Source organism: Hyperolius riggenbachi, chromosome 3 (assembly GCF_040937935.1).
Source record: "Hyperolius riggenbachi isolate aHypRig1 chromosome 3, aHypRig1.pri, whole genome shotgun sequence".
Taxonomy (NCBI): Eukaryota; Metazoa; Chordata; class Amphibia; order Anura; family Hyperoliidae; genus Hyperolius; species Hyperolius riggenbachi.
The window spans coordinates 369,500,653-369,521,986 of NC_090648.1; the positions used below are offsets into that span (position 1 = coordinate 369,500,653).

At 44.9% G+C, this 21,334-nt stretch overlaps 1 protein-coding gene across 1 annotated transcript in view; it reads left to right on the forward strand.

The window, feature by feature from the left end:
• The first annotated feature begins 326 nt into the window (after positions 1–326).
• The window catches only part of BNIP1 (BCL2 interacting protein 1), a 31,160-nt gene continuing 10,152 nt past the window's right edge, over positions 327–21,334 (forward strand). The window contains exons 1-3 of the mRNA XM_068277166.1: positions 327–453; positions 14,178–14,270; positions 18,190–18,281. Coding sequence (XP_068133267.1) covers positions 370–453; positions 14,178–14,270; positions 18,190–18,281 — 269 coding nt within the window. The 5' untranslated portion in view covers positions 327–369. The remainder of the gene's footprint in view (positions 454–14,177; positions 14,271–18,189; positions 18,282–21,334) is intronic.

The following is a 21,334-nucleotide window of genomic DNA, read 5'->3' on the forward strand; positions in this document are numbered from 1 at the left end:
TGTTCGATCTGCTTCCGCTCCAGGAAGGATTTTGTGCAGTACTGATCTCAGAATTGACCCCTTTCTCGAGTGAAAGCAGATTAAACATAGTGGAAAATTTCAAACAACTTGAAATTTTCCATTCATCTGTTAGGAAAATTGTATGGTGCGCCCCAGGCATAAATTATACCTTCCTGTTACATCATTGCAATTACATTCATCCAAGTGATGGTAGTGTTGGCAGTTCTATTCCTATGCGAAAGCTAAGCATTGTTGTTCTGTGCATGCATGTAATCAGAGTGTCCAGGAGGTGGCAGCAGCAACACGCAAAATGTTAAATAGGATGACGAGTGTGTCCTGTTGTGCGATCCGTAGCGTATAGAAATAGCTATGGCGGCTACCCGGGATGTCCACGTAGAAATATGTCACCAGGAAATTGTGAAGTACGATCTGGAGATCAAAGCGCTGATCCAGGTACCGAGGGGGCTGCAGGGATCCTGTAATATAAGCAGAGCAGCAGTGATGATTGTGTGCATCTGCTCTGCTCTACTGCCAGCTCATCCAGGCGCTGCTCCTGTCTCTGCACAGGACTCTCCTTCAGCAGGGTTTTGCTGTACTTTAAACATAGCTCCCAACTGTCCCTCTTTTGGAAGGACAATCCCTCTTTGGGAGCCCTGTCCCTCTTTCTATAAATATCTACTAAAAATTGTGTTTGACTCTAAACTTTATTCCTATTCTTTAAATTGATATATTACTAATTTTAAGATGTTAACATAGCTCCCAACTGTCCCTTTTTTTGAGGGACAGTCCCTCTTTGGGAGCCCTGTCCCTCTTACCTCCTCATTTGTCCCTCTTTCAGGACTTTGTCCCTCTTTCTATGTAAATACATATATTTCTCTACTAAAAATGTGTTTGACTCTAAACTTTATTCCCATCCTTAAAATTGATATATTACTAATTTTAAAATGTTACTATGAAGGAAAATGAACCAGGATAGAAAGGACCAGTGTGGTTTGAAGTATAAAACAACATATTATTCTCATGAAAGCTTTATGGTATGCGTGACTAGGGGTGTGGTGGGGCGTGATCAGGGGTGTGGCAAGGGCGTGGCTTAAAGGGACTCCGAGCAGTGCCTGTGGGTATGCTTTTAAGCATACCCACAACTAATAAATTATATCCTCATACCTACCGGCATGATGTTTGTAATTATATCCCCCTGGGTACCTTGTATTTCATTGCATTGCACTGAATGGAGCTGCTGACACTGAGGAAAGTGTCGTCCTGCATAATACAATGCTGAATAAGGAATCCAAGATGGCGGCCACGTTTTTGATCGCGAAAATAACGAAAACTAAATGGCGTAGGGTGGCGATTTATATATCATTGGTAAGAGGAGAAAAAGAGCTTCAAAATGGTATGAATCTTTCCATAGTTACTGCACTGCTCGGAGTCCCTTTAAAGAGAACCTGAGGTGGGTTTGAAGAATATTATCTGCATACAGTGGCTGGATCTGCCTATACAGCCTAGCCTCTGTTGCTATCCCAAACCCCCCTAAGGTCCCCCTGCACTCTGCAATCTCTCATAAATCACAGCCACGCTGCTGACAAACAGCTTGTCAGAGCTGGCTGTGTTTATCTCTATAGTGTCAGTCTTCTGCTCTCCCCGCCTCCTGCTGAACTCCAGTCCCCGCCTGCATCCCTTCCCTCCCTGCTGATTGGAGGGAAGGGATGGGTGCAGGGACCGGAGCTATGCAGGAGGCAGGGTAGCAGCTAAGACTGACACTACAGGTGTAAACACAGCCTCACAGCATGGCTGTGATTTATGAGGGATTGCAGAGTGCAGGGGGACCTTAGTGGGGTTTGGGATAGCAACAGAGGCTGGGCTGTATAGGCAGATCCAGCCTCTGTATGCAGATAACATTCTTTAAACACACCTCGGGTTCTCTTTAAGTGTCTCTCTCATCTCAAAAACTTGGGAGGTAGGCTTTAAATCTGAGATGAGAAGTCCTCCAGCGCTGTACACTTTAAGGGGCGACTAAAGATTTATTTATGAGGGAATTTCTGGAGGAGGAGGGTGGGGGGGACAGATCATCTCTGACCAAGAGACACAAGGGAAAGGATACAGAATAAAGGCATGCTTTATATGTCACATTTTGAAGATGAAGTTGACCTAATTTGTTAAAGTGATCCTTAAAGGGAACCTAAACTGGGAGGGATATGGATGTTTCCATTTAAACAATACCAGTTGCCTGGCAGCTCTGCTGACTTATGGCTGCAGTAGTGGCTGAAGCACACACCTGAAACAAGCATGCAGCTAATCCAGTCTGACTTCAGTCAGAGCACCTGATCTGCATGCTTGTTCAGGGGCTGTGGCTATAAGTATTAGAGACACAGGATCAGCAGGAGAGTCAGGCAACTGGTATTATTTTAAAAGGAAAAATCCATATCCTTCTCAGTTTAGGTTCCCTTTAAGCCAACTGAAAAAAATGAGATTTACTCACCTGGGGCTTCCCTCAGCCCCCAGCAGCCGATCGGTGCCCTCGCAGCTCCGCTTCGATGTCCCAGGACCCGCCGGCGAGCACTTCCGGTTTGGCCGTCACCGGCCGACAGGCATGGGAATGCGAGTGATTGTTCGCGTTCCCAGCCTGTATATCGCCCCCTATGCTGCTATTGCGGCCAGGAGGATCGTTTTAAAAAAAGCAACCAACGACCATTAAGTCTAACGACGGACGAGCTAGATCGTTAAAAACGAACGATCTAGCTTGGCGGATTTTTCCCAACGATGATCGTTTGCAAAAGTAGTACATCGTTGGAAACGGTCGTTCGTACTAGGCTTGACATGCGCATTTCACTATTTCTCCATGGAACTTTTCATTTTTATGCGCAGGCGCAATAGGTGCTTTTACGTGATGTAACGTTCGTTCTAACGATGTGATCGTTACACACCTTTTAAAACTAACTTTACTTAGGTCGTTCTTTCGTCAATTAAAAGTTCGTTCATCGTTGACAACGAACGATCGTTGTCGCATGTGTGTACGTAGCTTTATACTTTAACCACTTAAGGACCAAGGTGATAGAGATCTACGCCCTGTTTTGATGGGCTCCTAGTTGGCAGGGCGTAGATCTCTATCACCGGTGCCGCCGCTCCCCGCCGCGATCGTCTGCACGGAATCCGGAGCTCTTAGCTGTCTTATGACAGCTAAGGCTTCCGGGTATCGGCAGGAGCCGTCACTGATTGGCTCCCTGCCGTGTGATCGCTGTGAGCCAATCACAGCGATCACCCTCCGAAAGGCAACATAGTTGCCGTTCCGCCTCCCTCTCCCTGTCACTGTGAGGATCTTTTGTGACAGGGAGAGACGCACAGCCTGCAGTCGTGACAGGCTGTGCGATTTTACAAAAAATAACACTTTTAGATACATTTATTTATCCCGATCTCCCCCCAATTCATCCCATGATCCCCTTCCAACCACATATATATATATATATATATATATATATATATATATATATATATATATATATATATATATATATATATATATATATATATATATATATATATATATATATATATATATATATATATATATATATATATATATATATATATATATATATATATATATATAGCATATAGCTATATATATAGTATATAACTATATATATTATATATAATATATATTATTTACTGGATTGTGATTTTATTTACTGTGCTTTACTGCAGTTAGATAGGGGTTAGTATAATAGGCAGGGTATATAGTGTTTAGGGTATAGTGTAGGGTATTTAGGGTTTAGTATATAGTTTAGTATATAGAGTAGGGTATATAGGGCTTAGTTTATAGTGTAGGGTATATAGGGATTAGTATATAGTGTAGGGTGTATAGGGTTTAGTATATAGGGGTTAGTATATAGTGTAGGGTGTATATATAGGCTTTAGTATATAGCGTAGGATATAAAGGGTTTAGTATATAGTGTCGGGTATATCGTGTAGGGTAAATCGGGTTTAGTGTACAGTGTAGGGTATATAGGGCTGTATATCAGTAGTGTAAAGGGTGGCATATAGGTTCAGGGTTTATACGCTTACGTATATAGTGTCAGTGTGGGGTCTGATATTGTCTGTGCATATACAGGCTTGTTAGGGTATATTGTGTCCTTTATATTGTGTCCTGCACTATATACGTGATGGCGAAGAGATCTTTTACTGCTCAGCAGATTGTAGATCTGATCTGCCAGTCTGGGGAATCCAGTGAGGAATTAGACTCTGAAGAATCAGAGCCTGAAGATTCAGACTCAGAGTTTGAGCCAATCCCTGACAGTGACACCCTACCAAGTGAATCGGACGTGGAGGAGACTGAGAGTTCTGAGACAGCCATGCCAGAGCAGCCAAGCACTAGTCAGGAGCAGGAAGAGAGTGTCGCAACACCCAGACAGAGACGCCGCAGGCAACAGAGCGCTTCTACTAAACGTCGCCGCACTGACGTACCGGAGGAATTGCTTCACCCCGTGTGGTCGCCTGCCAACCTAGAAGCACCCTCAATTCCTCCTTTCACAGGCCAGGCTGGAATTAAAGTGCAAACGGCTAACCTCTCCCCAATTCAATTTATGGAACTCATAATCACTGATGAGCTCCTCGGCTCTATTGCTGAGCAAACAAACTTATACGCTCAGCAACACATTGCTGAGAAACCGCAATCCAGCTATGCGAGGCCTAAGAACTGGTGGCCCACTACAGTGGAGGAAATAAAAACATTTTTAGGCCTCACAATAAACATGGGCATTACCAAAAAACCAGACCTAAAACGGTATTGGTCGAAAAGACCAATTCAACATATGGGGATTTTTTCGCAAACAATGTCGAGGACACGTTATTTGACCATCTTGCGCTTCCTCCATTTCAGTGACAATTCCCAGTACCAAACCGGAGAAGATCCAAATATTGATCCCCTATACAAAATTCGGCCCCTAATTGACTACCTATCGCAAAAATTTTCAGAGGTATACGTGCCAGAAAAAAATATAAGTATTGACGAGTCCCTGGTACACTTCACTGGTCGACTTAGGATCAAGCAATACATCCCTTCCAAGCGTGCCAGATATGGCATAAAAATTAATAAGCTTTGTGAAAGCAGCACTGGCTTTACATGCGCTTTCCGAGTGTACGAGGGAAAAGACAGCCAGCTGGTTTCACCTGGGTGCCCACCTTATATGGGCACAAATGGTAAAGTTGTCTGGGATCTGATTCACCCTCTCCTGAACAAAGGATACAACCTGTACCTAGACAACTATTACACCAGCATCCCACTATTCAAACATTTAGCGAGAGAGAACACGCCAGCTTGCGGTACCATCAGATCCAACCGCAAAGGCTTCCCTCAGAGCCTTGTCAACAAGCGCCTCAAACCTGATGAATCTGAGGGTCTCCGCAGTGAAGAGATGCTGGCTCTGAAGTACAGGGGAAAAAGGGACGTATATATGCTTTCAACCATACATACTCCTGAAAGCATAACACCCAGGACTGGAGCACAAGAGAAACCTAAATGTGTTCATGAGTACAGCCAATATATGGGTGGTGTAGACCGCAATGACGCGGCAATGAAGCCGTACCTGGCCTCACGCAAAACCAGATATTGGTATAAAAAATTAGGCTTATCCTTGCTGCAGTTGGGAATTTACAACAGCTTTATACTATACAAAATGTCAAAAAACCCTCTCAGCAATTTAGAATTCCAGGAGGAAATAGCTGAATCTCTCATTTCCAAAGCTGCAACTCACCCTGGCAGAAGATTTGATTCAGTCGAGAGACTTTCTGGATATCATGTTCCAGAAATTATACCACAGACGGGGAAAAAGCAATACCCCCAGAAAAAGTGTAGGGTCTGCACTAAACAAAAAATAAGGACGGATACACGATACCATTGCCCCGAATGTCCCGAAAAACCAGGACTTTGTTTGAAAGACTGTTTCAAAGTGTACCACACCTGCCTAAATTTTTAACTTGGATTGTCCTTCAAATTTATGGTACACAAAGCGCCAGTAGCCACACATAGGCGATATAATTTTATTCAGAAGGAGCAACTGAAACCCCCTGCCCCAAAAAAATTGCTACATTTATTTTTTCTTCCCAAACATTCCATTCAAATTGAAGTATTGTAGGCATTCACCCCACAAATGATTCAGTAATTCCTTCTGAATAAAACGATACCACATATGCGTGGCTAGACTATTGCTTTAGTTCAAAGCTGTGCTGAGAAGAAGTTGTCAATTATTGAACCTTCAAAGACCATAAATCACACGTTTGCAATTTCCAGCACAGCCCGCTTTCAATTAAGTCTGAGGTAAAAAGTCCCTCAATTTCCCACCAAAATGAACCCATTTTGTAAACTAGACCCCCTGAAGTATCCATCCGTGGGGGCATTGATGATTTTGACAGCACATATTATTGGTGGAAATTGATGGAATGTATAAGGACAAAAAGAAAAATTCATTTATTTTATTCAATTTCCACCAATAATCTGTGCAGTCAAAATCATCAATGCCCCCATCGATGAATACCTCAGGGGGTCTATTTTACAGAATTTGACAGACTCTTTACCTCAGACTTCATCAAAAGCGGGCTGTATTGGAAAATGCAAGCGTGTGATTTATGGTCTTTGAAGGTTCAATAATTGACAACTTCTTGTAAGCACTGTATTGGACTAAAGCAATAGTCTAGCCACACATATGTGGTATCGTTTTATTCAGAAGGAATTACTGAATCATTTGTGGGGTGAATTTCTACAATACTTCAAAGCGTGTCTGTCACAAAACAGAAAAACTGACATGTCTGAATAAAAAAATTATTTTTTCTTTTTGTCGTTATACATTCCATCAATTTCCACCAATAATCTGTGCAGTCAAAATCACCAATGCCCCCATCAATGGATACCTCAGGAGGTCTAGTTTACAGAATGGGGTCATTTTGGCGGGAATTTGACAGACTTTTTACCTCAGACTTCATCAAAAGCGGGCTGTGCTGGGAAAAGCAAGCGTGTGATTTATGGTCTTTGAAGGTTCAATTATTGACAACTTCTTCTAAGCTCTGTATTGGACTAAAGCAATAGTCTAGCCACACATATTTGGTATCGTTTTATTCAGAAGGAATTACTGAATCATTTGTGGGGTGAATTTCTACAATACTTCAAAGCGTGTCTGTCAAAAAACAGAAAAAACTGACATGTCTGAATAAAAAAATGATTTTTTTTTTTTTGTCGTTATACATTCCATCAATTTCCACCAATAATCTGTGCAGTCAAAATCACCACTGCCCCCATCGATGGATACCTCAGGAGGTCTAGTTTACAGAATGGGGTCATTTTGGTGGGAATGTTACTATTTCAGTGACTTAGTGCTTCAGAGAAGTGATGTACAACGCAGAAAACAAGCATTGTAGATTTTGTTCACTGAAAAGCAAAATTACGCTTTTTTTCACAGTCTCTACAATGTACCAAAGATGTAAATAGTTTTCATTTTTTTTGCACATATATATTAGAAACATATGGCAGAATACATTTTGAAAAGAATTTGTTTTAATTCAAGATATATACATATTTTTGGTTGAAAATTTCAGACAATATACATTTTTTTACTTTTTTTTTAGCATAAATTCTCTTAAAAAAACATATAAAATTCCATTATCAATATAATTAAGTGGTATAGATAAAAAGCCCTATTTGTTCTGAAAAAAACAATATCACATTTGTTTGGATAGACCAAAAATTTACTGAAATATCTAAACTCAAACAAAGCATGTCAAAACCAAAAAAAACGCTCTGGTCCTTAAGGCCATTTTATATGTTGGTCCTTAAGTGGTTAAAGTGTACCTAAACCAATGAGATTTACTTAGTTGGTGCTTTGACCAGCCCCCTGCAGCTGTCCTGTGCCCCCGCCGGTCCTCTAGAATCCTCCGTTCTCCCGCTGCAGCCGAGTTTCATTCTTCACTGACTGAGAGTTGGAGGGCCACTGCGCTTGTGCGGCCCTCACCACGCATAGTTTCGGTCGCATTCCCGTCCACAGTAGTGCCCTGCACAGGATGCTATTGCAGACAGGCATGAGAGCTAAACTACTAGTGGCGAGGGCCGCGCAGTGGCCCGCCGACTCAGTTGGTGAATAACGAAACTTAGCTGTGGCAGGAGAACGGAGGATCCTAGAGGTCCGGCGGGGGCACAGGACAGCAGCGGGGGGCTAGTTCAAGCCCCAGGTAAGTGAATCTCATTGGTTTAGGTACTCTTTAAAGGGGTTCTGTGGAGTCCTGCAATAAACATAAACAGACACTTACCCTGGGCTTCTATCAGCCCCCTGTAGCTGTAATGTCCCGCACGTCCTCCTCCGATCACTCGTTCCCTGCCGCTGGTCCCGGTCTAATTACGCGTGTCTCGGAGAGCTTACTGCGCAGGCGCAGTACAAGAAAACATCGTACTGCGCCTGCGCAGTAAGCTCCCGGAGACGCAAGCGGGAGCGCACATTATTTGTCTTGCTAGACGAATAATTGCCCGGTGCCGGCGGTGGGGAACGGGTGATCGGAGAACGATGGTGTGGGACATTACAGCTACATGGGACTGATAGAAGCCCCAGGTAAGTGTCTGTTTATGTTTATTGCAGGACTCCACAGAACCCCTTTAAAAGGACCACTATCGTGAAAATCGTAAAATTTAAAATACTTATAAACACATATAGATAAGAAGTCAGTTTTTTCCTAGGTAAAATGAGCCATAAATTACTTTTCTCCTATGTTGCTGTCACTTACAGTAGGTAGTACAAATCTGCCATTACCTACAGGTTTTGGACTAGTCTATCTCCTCAAGGGGGTTTCACAGGGTTTTGTTTATTTTCAAAAGCAGTTATTGATTAGCAGTTGAACCGTCCAACTGTCAAAAAAGTGTGCAGTGAGCAGAGAGGCTGGCCAGCATCATTGTATAAATCCTTTTCAGGGGATGTATTTATAAAGAATAAAAGCCTTGATGAGAATCCCCCATGAAGAGATGAACTAGCCCAAAACTTGTCAGTTCTGTCAGGTTTCTACTACCTTCTGTAAGAGACAGCAGCATAGGAAAAAATTAATTTATGGCTCATTTAACTCTGAAAAAACATACTTCTTATTTGTATGTGTTTACAAGTATTTTACATTTCATGATTTTCGCGATAGTGGTCCTTTAACCAGTTCGGCCTATCTGGACGAGCTTCCTCGTCCAGATAGGCACTGCTGCTGCCGCCTCGTGCGCGCGATCAGGCGCGCTCCCGCTGCCCGCCGCTAGCCCTCCGATCAGTGAATGGGAATATAATTCCCATTCACAGATCTATCTTCCCCGCAGAAATACCGACGCTTTCTCTCCAGAGAGCGCGGTATTTCTGCCCCCAGGAAACATCTCCCCTGCTTTTAAGTTCCTGGATGCGAGATCGTTCGCATCCAGGACTTTTCTCACAAATAGTAAACTGCACCACAATACATTTTTAATAAAAAAAATATTATTTTACATTTAAAATTAACAGTTTCCCTCCCACACCAAAAATTACCCACATACACTTTTTTTATTAAAAATAAAAAATACAATTAAAAAAAACCAAAAACAACATAAATAGTTACCCAAGGGTCTGAACTTTTTAAATATGCATGTCAAGAGAATATGTTATTATATTATTTAAAATTATAAGCTTATAAATAATGATGGACGCAAATTGAAAAAATGCACCTTTATTTCTAAATGAAATATCGGTACCATAAATTATGATAGGGACATCGTTTAAACGGTGTAATAACCGGGACAGATGGGCAAATAAAATACATGAGTTTTAATTACGGTAGCGAATATTAATTTCAAACTATAATGGCCAAAAACTGAGAAATAATGAATTTTTTTCATTTCTTTCTTAATCTTCCTGTTAAAATAGATTTAGAAAAAAATAATTCTTAGCAAAATGTAGCACCCAAAGAAAGCCTAATTAGTGGCGGAAAAAACAAGATATAGATCAATTCATTGTGATAAGTAGCAATAAAGTTATAGGCGAATGAATGGGAGGTGAACGTTGCTCGGATGCATGATTTTCGGACCGCGGCGCTGAACCAGTTAAAGAGGAACTCCAGCCTAAACAAACATACTGTCATTAAGTTACATTATTTGTTAGGGCTGGTTCAGACGGACGCTTGTGCAGCGTTTACCGCCAGCGTTCAGGGCTTGGCGTTAAACGCTCCCATTCAAGTGAATGGGAGCGTTTGTACCAAGCTTTTACGTGCGTTTGCACGAACACGGCGTTCGGGTCCCGATTTTCCCTGGCGTTCAAGGAGCCCCTGGAAGCTACATGTAGCTTTCAGGGGCGGTTAACCGCGACGGGTAATGTCCCCCTAGGGGAAGAAAAAATGCGACCGCATCCGAACGCAACGCGAACGCTGCTGAAAGCTCGAACGCATCACCACCGCGATGCCAACGAACGCAATGCCTCTGAACGTCCGTCTGAACCAGCCCTTAATTAAAATGGAAAGGTTATATTATCTTTTAGCCACACTGTTTTAAAAGAACGGGCAAATGTTTGATTTCATGATGGCAGCCATCTTTTTCATAGGAGCAGCCATCTTTTTCATAGGAGCAGCCATCTTTTTCATGGGGGTAGCCATCTTTTTGGTTGAAAGGAGGTGACAGGGAGCATGAGACACAGTTCCAACTGTCCTGTGTCCTGAGCACCCCTCCCAGTTGCTAGGCAACATGAATAACAACATAGGAAATCCCATCATGCTCTGCACAGCATCAGGGAAAAAAATCCGGGCTTTTTTTCTTTGATGGGCGGAGCTTTGCTAAAAATGCAGCTAAAAATTATGCTTTGGTAAGAAAAACAAAGTTCTGATGCTGTGAAACTGTTAAGAAACACCAAGCCTTTTCAGTTGTGCTGAGTAGATTTTTAGTCCGGAGGTTCACTTTAAGCATGAACAAGCATGCATATGTCTGACAGATCTTACAATATTAGCGGCATGCTTGTTTTACTTGTGTGATTTAGACCCTACTGACCAGAAAGATCAGCAGGAGCGTAACAATAGACCCTGCAAAAGATGCAGCTGCAGGGGACCCCAGAAGCCACAGGGGGCCCCGTCCTGAGAGACTGACAACTAAGGTTAAGGAAAGAAAAAACGTTGTTCTCGGTGCAATTGTTCTAATTACTGCATCTGCTCAGCCACTGTTAAGGAATCATACAAAGTTTAGCAGACAGATTTGTAGGCAGTCCCTAATTAGTGTGCTGCAGGCTCTTCTGTACAACGCCCAGCCCCCAACCTTTTAACCCCTCCCTGAGTGTACAGTATACAGAGCCAGTATTGCTCCACTATGGTTGGACAGAGTGAGTGTAATAAGCTGAGGCTGGTAGCACACTTGTTTGTCGGTTTTCTGTAAGCGATTCCTGCACACCATGGGCTTGATTCACTTCTAATAATTCAAATTATAATAATTCAAATATCACACCTTATCAACAATATCAACCTTATCAACGATATCACACCTTATCAAAGATATCACAAATTTATCAAAGTTAACACCCCTTATCAGAGTAGCATAGCGAGCGCTACAAACATGCAGGGGCTCAGAGCAGGATGAGTGGCATTGCCAATTAGCAGACGTAAGTTTGTAGCGCTCGCTATGCTACTCTGATAAGGCGTGTTTACTTTGATTAAGGTGTGATCGCTTTGATAAGGTGTGATATTTGAGTTATCACGGTTTAGTGAATCAAGCCCCATGTGTGTCTGTATGTGTGAAAATATGCATGTTTTATCACAGAAGCTAATGTAATTGGTAGAGAAAAAACATACAATGCTTCACTGCTGTCAGGTTCAGTGTGCACTAGCCAAATGAAAAACAATAAGGAAATAAATAACTAGTATTGTCTAAAATGAAATAAATATGGAAGCCTCCATTGGTCTCACACCTCGCATTCCTTTTAACCTCTTGAGGACTGCAGGGCTAAACTCCCCTAGTGACCAGGCAATTTTTAGTTTAAAAGGCCACTGCAGCTTTAAGGCCAAGCTGCAGGGCCGCACAACATAGCACACGAGTGATTTCCCCCCCCCCCCCCCTTTTCTCCCCACCAACAGAGCTCTCTGTTGGTGGGGTCTGATCGCTCCCCCCATGTTTATTTTTTGTTTAATAAATATTTGTGTTGCCGTATTTTAAAAAAAAAACCCTCTTCCTTTAAATCCCTTCCCTCCCTCGCTCCCTCCCTCCCCACAGCCGGCCAATTACGGCGATCGGCTGTCATAGGCTTCTGCCTATGAGAGCCGATCGCTCTCTTGTCCCCAGAGCCGGGACAAGGTCCTCCAGCACCCAAGGCTGAGACACCAAAGTGCGCCCCTCCACCCCTCCCACCTCAGCTGTCACACACTGATTGCTATTATACTAAGAGGCGCCACAGGGCCCACAACCTCCCCAACACCTTAATATCTAGTTATCTGGCTTGCAGTCACTGCCATGTATCCCCTTTTCTTATTTCTTTCTGCTTCAAACACAATTAGGAATGACAGCTGAATGAATTCTGCGCCTCCTCCTACACTGCGCCCTGAGGCTGGAGCCTCTCCAGCCTATGCCTCGGCCCGGCCCTGCTTGTCCCCCATGGGGACAGCCATGTCACACGGCTGTCCCCAGTGCAGCGCTGCTGCTGATCGCAGCGCTGCACAGAGTAAATAGACGGCGATGACGCCGTCTAACAGTCTCCCGAGCGGCAACAGCCGCTCTGAGACTGAAGGCGGGGCGGAGCTCCGCCCCCCAAGCAGGAGATGCGCGCGCAGCCTGCGCGCGATCTCCTGCAAAACAGAGCCCCAGGACTTTACGCCAATTGCCGTTAGGCGGTCCTGGGGCTGCCGCCGCGGCCACGCCTACTGGCGTGACGCGGTCGGCAAGAGGTTAAGCTATACACACACACACACAAATATCTTAGCTTGTAACAATCCATGACCAAAGCATCGGTCATCAATCTGTGGGCCTCACGGTGTCACACAATGTAAAAACACACTGATTGAGTTGACCTGCTGGTCTTGCAGACAAGTAGGCACATGACCAGCATCATTGCACACTAGCGCGCATCATATGCAATTGAAGGCAGCTTGTCTTCACCCTCCCCCTGTACTCAGGAGCTCCATACTATCACTAAATTACTGCTGTGGTAGTGGCACTGGACCACCATCTTCCTCTTCTTTGCATTCACCAACACTTCTAGCATCTGACTGGAGGAGTGTGGAATTTGGTCTGAGACTTAACTACTCCTCAACTGGGGTTACGATAAAATGACCGAAGCCTATGGGGTGGGCTAGATTAATGTTTAAAGAGACACTGAAGTGAATTTTTTTAATGATATAATGAATTGTATGTGTAGTACAGCTAAGAAGTAAAACATTACTCTTCCAGTACAGGAAGAGTAAAGAAAATCCAGTTGTTATCTATGCAAAAGAGCCATTGAGCTCCAAGACTCTCAAAGAGCTCTGTCTACTGAAGCTTGTTATCTGAACTGTTAGTCACTGTATTTTCTTTTTCTCTCCAGAGAGCAGTTCAATAGTTCACTGGCCTGCTCTGTAAAATCATTTAGAATGCTGAGTAGTGTGTAAACTGCAAATAGAGAATGATGCAATGCTATAAAAAAAACAATGTAACTGAAAATAAAAATATGAGAATATTTTCTTTACTACTAATGTTCTAGTAATTATCCGTACTACACAACCAATTCATTATATCATCATTTTTTTTGCTTCAGTGTCTCTTTAAGAAGTATCCTGATAGTGCATGTTGTCCTCGGGGTCCCTTCTGTTCCCGATCCCTGGTGGGCTTCATATTCAGCGCAACACTCCACTTGGATATGAAAACAAGGAAGCTCCCCCAGTGATGTGAATCGGAACTGCGCTGAGGCAAGTTCCAAGATGCATGAGCACAGAGAAAGGAAGCGCTAATTCACTGCGCAGTCGCAACCTGAAACTCGCACCTGTGCATTTCAAAATAGCTCTGCGCCTCTCAGAGGAACTTTGGGGGAAACGCACTGACAGCAAGCATTGCCAGGATACTACTTTCTGTCAATGGTATTTTCCCCAAATAGTATTGACTTTAGTGACATACATTACTCAATGCAGTGTGTGAAGTTCTGCAGCAAATACCAGTGCTATATAATTCTATTCACAATAATTATGTGGCTTGCTCTTCACAGGATATCAGAGATTGCATAGGTCCAATAAGTGCGCTAAATGATCTCAATGCTCAAGTAAAGGACAAGTTCCGGCTTCTGAGACTGAGAATACAGGTGAGATGGAAATAAACCTTCCTTCAATCCAATCCATCCACACATGTTGTGATATTTTAATGATTTGATCAGAATTATCAACAAAGCCCAAGTTTAGGCACAGATTTTAATTTTTTTTTTATATCCACGTAAATGATCATTGCTTTATATGAGATATGCATGAAAAAGTTTATTTTAACCACTTAAAGGGAGTCATCATCGGGTTTTAAGAACAATAAGTGCTACTTACCCGGGGCTTCGTCCAGCCCCAAGTTCCCGGCATGTCCCTTACTGCAGCTCCACGCCGTTCGCCTGTGAAGCTTCCCGGTCCCCGGCGATGATGTCAGGCCAACCTGGAGGACGACCTGTACTATGTCTGCGCAAGCGGCGTTGTCAATCACCGCCACGTGGACCAGAGCATACTGCGCAAGCTCAGTAGTTGTGCGCCTGCACAGTACGCTCCGGTCCGTGTGGCGGTGACAATGCCGCTCGCGAAGGCGCAGTACAGACCTGGCGTCATCGCCGGGGACCAGGAAGCTTCACAGGCGAACGGCTCACCGCGGAGCTGCAGCAAGGGACAGGCTGGGAGCTTGGGGCTGGACGAAGCCCCGGGTAAGTAGCACTTATCGTTCTTAAAACCCCCTGATGACTCCTTTAAGTCCGTGGGTGCTTTCACCTTAAGGACAGAAGCAATTTTCCCTGTCAGCTCTCCTCCCCTTTGCCAATAACTTTATCACTACCCCTATTTACTACAATAACAGTAATACACCCATATTATGTACATATTAAATAAGCTCAGTCCCAAAGGTAACTAATAACGTGTTTTTAAACTCTCGCTGGTTTTTTTTGTTTGTTTTTTTGGTGCATGTGTTTGGTAGCTGCAGGGAGTTGTTAATAGGGTTGTAGCCACCCTGGCGTTTTATTTCCCCAGGATTTCCGTGCAAAAAGTGGTTCAATTAATTTCCAATAATTTTCAACCAATTTTTTTTTTTTTTTTTTTGCAATCTTTTTTTTTTTTATATTGAATTCAATACAGGTTATTGTATTGAATTAAATAATAAAAAAAAGTGTTTGCTGCGAGATTTTGATGATGCTGTGTGACACTGGTTCCATCAACGCCGATCGACGGGGGACATGTGATCGCCAAGGGAGAAGCAAAATCCGGCCAGGGACATGGAAGAAGGCACTGGGGAAGCTATCAGAGGTACGCGACGAGGGATCAGCATGCCAATGGTGAGTATAGCCAGATGTATTAGCCAGATGTGCAGCCAGGTGTAGTTAGTCAGATGTATTAGCCAGGAATAGTCAGCCAGATGTTTTGCCAGGTATATAGGGAGCAAGATGTTTGCCAGGTGTATAGGAGACAGATGTGCAGCCAGGTCTAGGGAGTCATATGTATAGGGAGACAGGTTTGCGGGTGCCTCTCCCCCCCCCCCCATTGCCCCCCGATGCCCCCTGACCGAGTGTCCCTTCTGTGGGGGGGCTCCCCTTCTGTGCTGGCTGGTAGTGGCCGGCGGGGATCCCCTCTGTGGGGGGGGGTAAATCCCCATACTGTGCGTGTGGGTGGCTGGGTGGCCCTTCTGTGTGTGCGGGGGGGGGGCGCGGGTATCCCCTTCTATGGGGGCTAGTCGTGGTCGGTCGGGGACACCCCCTTCTGTGGTGAGGGGAGGTGGGTGTCCCCATCTGTGCGGGCTGTGGGTGGCCTCTCCCTCCTCTTCCCCCCCCCCCCACCATCCCTCCCTCCCGATCCCCCGTGCCCCCCCAATCCCGTGTCTCCCCCCTGTCAGAAGCCCTGATCTACTCACCTTAATGGCTTTCTCTTGCGGCGGAAGCGGCGCACTTCCTCCTCCATCGCGAAGTCTCGTGTTCTCTGTAATTACAGTACGCGGCTTGGTGACGTCACCAAGCCGCATACTGTAATTACACAGACCGGGACTTCGGCAATGGAGGAGGAGGGTGTCCATAGCGACCGGCGCAGGAGAAAGCCCTCAGGTGAGTAAAGCAGGGCTTCTGACAGGGGGGAGACACAGGATCGGGGGTGAGAGGGGGCACGGGGGACAGAGAGGGAGGGATGGGGGAAGAGGAGAGAGAGGCCACCCACAGCTCGCATAGAAGGGGACACCCACCTCTTCCCCCCCCCCCCCCCCCCCCCGCACAGAAGGGGGTGTCCCCAACCGGCCAAGACCAGCCCCATAGAAGGGGAAAACCAGCCCAGCCCCCCCCCCGCACACACTAAAGGGTCACCCGCACGCACAGTACGGGGAACCCCCCCCGCACAGAGAGGATCCCCGCTGGCCACTACCAGCCAGCACAGATGGGGACACCCCCCCCCCCCCCCCCCGCACAGAGAGGATCCCCGCCGGCCACTACCAGCAAGCACAGAAGGGGACACCCCCCCCGCACAGAGGGGATCCCCGCACCAGCCACCCGCCGGCACAGAAGGGGAATCCCTGCACAGCCCCACACATTCTCTGCCACGCCGGCTGCACAAGGATTCCCAGGGTGGCTGGATGCTAGTTCTGTATGCTGTGGGTAGCACAGATCGCTACCCACAGCGTGCTGACAGGCATCCAGCCATCCTGGGGAATCCCTCTGATGAGGGAAAAGTGCAGCCAGCGGGGCAGAGAAACAAGAAATCTCCCTGGCGGTATTGACGAGCTGAGCTCGTCAATACCGCTTTCAGCAAGTTTTTCCTGGACGAGCTGAGCTCGTCAATACCGCCAGGGTGGTTAATTAATCAATATTACATTTCTTTATTCATTTTTTACTTTAAATTTACTTTTTGCCCACTTGACACCATAATGCTGGACATGTAAATCCATCCAGATTGCCGCTGCGCGGCTCCTGCTGGACTGATATATCCGTCCACTCAGCTGTAAGAGATTAAAAATGTTTTTTTATTTTTTTGCAACAGGATAATACTTGCTGCATGAATTTGCAGGTTCTCGTTTGTAACATAACAATCCCCGCTTCCTGCTCACTTATTGCCTCACTTCTCTGAACTGTTGGAACAGGTACTTTACTACTTTTTAATTTTACAGAGAGCCCCCCAGGTAAGGGAAAAATTGGGCACTAAGGCCTGGTGCACACCAGAGGAGTTTTTCTGAGCGTTTTGAGTTTTTAAATCTGCTGCTAATGTTATCCTATGTGTCTGTGCACACTGGAGCAATGAGGTTTTGTAAAAAACCCCATAGCATTACATTGGGAAGAGCTTTTGAAACCTCTAAAAGCTCTTCCCAATGTAATGCTATGGGGTTTTTTACAAAACCTCATTGCTCCAGTGTGCACAGACACATAGGATAACATTAGCAGCAGATTTAAAAACAAAACGCTCAGAAAAACTCCTCTGGTGTGCACCAGGCCTGAGAAAGAACTTTGTGTGGATATGGATAAATGGAGGCAATTCTCACACGACACAATGAACAGCAGGTGATTCAGGCTATAAAAGGAGTGTGACACCTCTTACATGAGCTGGAATGGATCTTGATTGGTAGCAGTAATTCATAAGATACTATAGTAGTGAAAGCATCTATTCCAGCATGCCGGTGCTGTGTAAACATACTTTTCCATGAGAGCCACTGCATAATGCTAGGTGCACACGATACAATTTTCTGACAGATTTACTGTCAGATCAACTATTTCCAACAGGCCCGATCTGATTTCCAAACTATTTTCAGATTGAACCTGTTGGAAATAGTCGATTTGACAGTAAATCTGTCAGAAAATTGTATAGTGTGTACCTAGCATAAGACAAGAGAGGCGATCTCTTCAGGGGTCCATGTTGGCGCTCCATGCATGTGAGAATAGGAAACTATGATGATTCATTTCAGTAGACCTTTAATAAATGCTGATTTATAAAGTGGGTAAAAGAATAATTTACATCGACTGTATACTTTGGCAAATATTCATTTATAGAATTTTTGTTTGCTGTCTCTGGAAGGACCTTGAACAGATGGCCAAAGAACAAGACAAGGAGTCAGACAAGCAGGAATTGTTGAAAGAGATGGAATGTCACAAAAAGCAGATGCTCAGGTGGGTATTATGTTCAGTCTCCCAAAAATTAGGCCAAATTGGTTTTTTAGCCCTAGTCACTCCGCACTACTATGTAATTAGGATCCGGTGTAAAAGCATTAGTTCTGCCTCTCATTTTTAAATTGAACATGGCTGGTGATATGAACTATGAGAAGGGTAGCAGCTTGAACAGACTAAGAAAATAATAGGAACTGTGAGAAGTGGACAAACTCGGACTAAAATGGCCGGTAATAGGAACTATGAGACGATAAGTAGAGCAACTTGGACTGAAATGGCCAGTAACAGGAACTATGAGAAGGTAATGGGAGCAGCTTGGACTGACAAGGCCAGTGATAGGAACTAGGAAAAGGTAAGGAGAGCAGATTAGACTGGCTATGCCAGTAGAAGGAACTATGAGAAGGTAAGGGGAGCAGCTTGGACTGACGAGGACAATAATAGGAACTGTGAGAAGTGGACCAGCTCGGACTTAAATGGCTGGTAATAGGAACCATGAGAAGGTAACAAGAGCAGTTTGGACTGACAAAAAGCAGGGCTGTGGAGTCGGTACAAAAATCTTCCGACTCCAACTTCGACTCTTCAGTTTTTGAAACCACGACTACAACTCCGACTCCGGGTACCCAAAATGGCTCAAGACTCAGACTCCTCGACTCCGACTCCTTAGTCTAATACTTAACAGGGCTGTGGATTTTGTACAAAAATCATCCGACTCCCGACTGCGACTCCTCAGTTTATGAAATCAACGACTCCGACTCCGGGTGCCCAAAATTGCCCCGACTCCAACTCCGATTCCACAGCACTGTGAAAAAGTAAGTGGAGCAGATTAGACTGACAATGCCAGTAGTAGAAACTGAGTAGGGAAGGAGGGCAGATTGTACTGACAAGGCCAGCAATAGGACCTATGAGAAGGTAAGGGGAGCAGCTTGGACTGACAAGGCCAGTAACAGGACCTATGGGAAGGTAAGGGGGGGGGGGCATCTTGGACTGACAAGGCCAGTAATAGGACCTGTGAGAAGGTAAGGGGGGCAGATTGGACTGACAAGGTCAGTATTAGGAACTGTGAGAAGGTAAGTGTCATGAAGCGCAAGGGCCAGTCCTTGATTGGGTCAATCGCTCAGTCAGAAACTCGCTTTGCGCATAGATACCCATATGTGGATTTGCAATCTATGAACCGACTAGCTGAGAGGAGCGTCCTGACTCCAAAGGATTTACCACACACGTACAATTCAAATGCTTGCCACCACGTGTGAGTTAGCACACGACTGTAGATATATTAGCACACTGCGAACACTGTAAGTTTACCCTTAGCTGTATGCAGCGATCTGTGCCAGATCCGTCTATTTGTGCCCGACTCAAGCATACGGGTTATAAATGCAAGATACTATAGAACACAAGGTAACGTTTTCGGAGGCGTAAGTACGATTGTGTATGTTCAGGAACAGGTCATAACCGTAAAACGATTTTTAAAAGTTTTAATAACAGAAATGCATTACACACATTTAAATACACTAATTAACATCTAAACACAAAGCTTAAAATAAAAGGGAAGAATTGTGAAAAGTTTACTTAACTTAGCAGTCCTTGTGAGATATTGAATGAAATAAAGCCCAGTTCAAATGCAGACATTGATATAAAAAAAAAAGTTCTTGAAACAAAGCATGCGTTCGGTCCTCCTGGAACGCATGCATGGACAGTTCTGATCGGTGAAATTTGGAGAACCGGGAGGGGTTGTTCCTGCCCCAACTTTTATAGGATCTGAGTTTTGGGCTGGCTCTACCTGGAAAGTAGGTGAGTTTACATCCTCTGGAGCATGAGGCAGGATTTCTGTACAAGCCTAAAATGACACAATTTACCAGTAACCTGCGCCATTTCTGTCTGGATTGGCGCACAGCGAATCCGAGGGCAGATTCATAACTTTCGGCCGATGTGTGATTCGATAACACCAAATACCGTTAGATTAGCATGTGTGGTCTGCTAGTAATAAGTAGTTGAGACCCCCTGGCAGCTAGCAGGCTATTATTTGGATTAGTTATTAGGCTGATTTTTAGAAACCAGAAAATATATTTGTCATTTGTCTGTGATACCCACATCTTTAACCAGCTGAGCGGTCTGGACGAGCTCAGCTCGTCCAACACCGCCAGCGGCTGCCGCTCAGGCCCTGCTGGGCCGATTTGAATGAAATAAAAAGCAGCACACGCAGCCGGCACTTTGCCAGCCGCGTGTGCTGCCTGATCGCCGCCGCTCTGCGGCGATTCGCCGCGAGCAGCGGCGAAAGAGGGTCCCCCCAGCCGCCTGAGCCCAGCGTAGCCGGAACAAAAAGTTCCGGCCAGCGCTAAGGGCTGGATCGGAGGCGGCTGACGTCGGCTGACGTCGATGACGTCACTCCGCTCGTCGCTATGGCGACGATATAAGCAAAACAAGGAAGGCCGCTCATTGCGGCCTTCCTTGTTTATTCTGGGCGCCTCCGGAGCGCCCTCTAGTGGGCTTTCATGCAGCCAACTTTCAGTTGGCTGCATGAAATAGTTTTTTTTTTATTTAAAAAAAACTCTCCCGCAGCCACCCTGGCGATTTAATCAGAACGCCAGGGTGGTTAATTATTAATACATGAAGTTTGTCTATTGTCTGACCACAGTTTTTAGAGGGAACTAGAAGGACTGATCTTTATTTGCTGATCCTGCTTCAAGGCTAGCATTTGGTCGTAGCACCTATGTGTGAAAAGCTAGGAAGGAAGTGGAGGGGCTCTTATTCAGACTGAAGGGAAAAGACATCTATTGTACGTTTAAACAGAAAGTGACATTCTTCTTTGCTTTGCGGAACGATACAGAATCGCTAATCGTCTCGACTTCCGTATCATTCATGACAGTAAGGGGAACAGCTTGGACTGACAAGGCCAGTAAAAGAACCTATGAGAAGGTAAGGGGAGCAGCTTGGACGGACAAGGCCAGTAAAAGGAATTGTGAAAAGGTAATGGGAGCAGAGTAGACTGACAATGCCAGTAGTAGGAACTATGAGAAGGTAAGGGGGGGCAGCTTGGACTGAGAAGGCCAGCAAAAGGA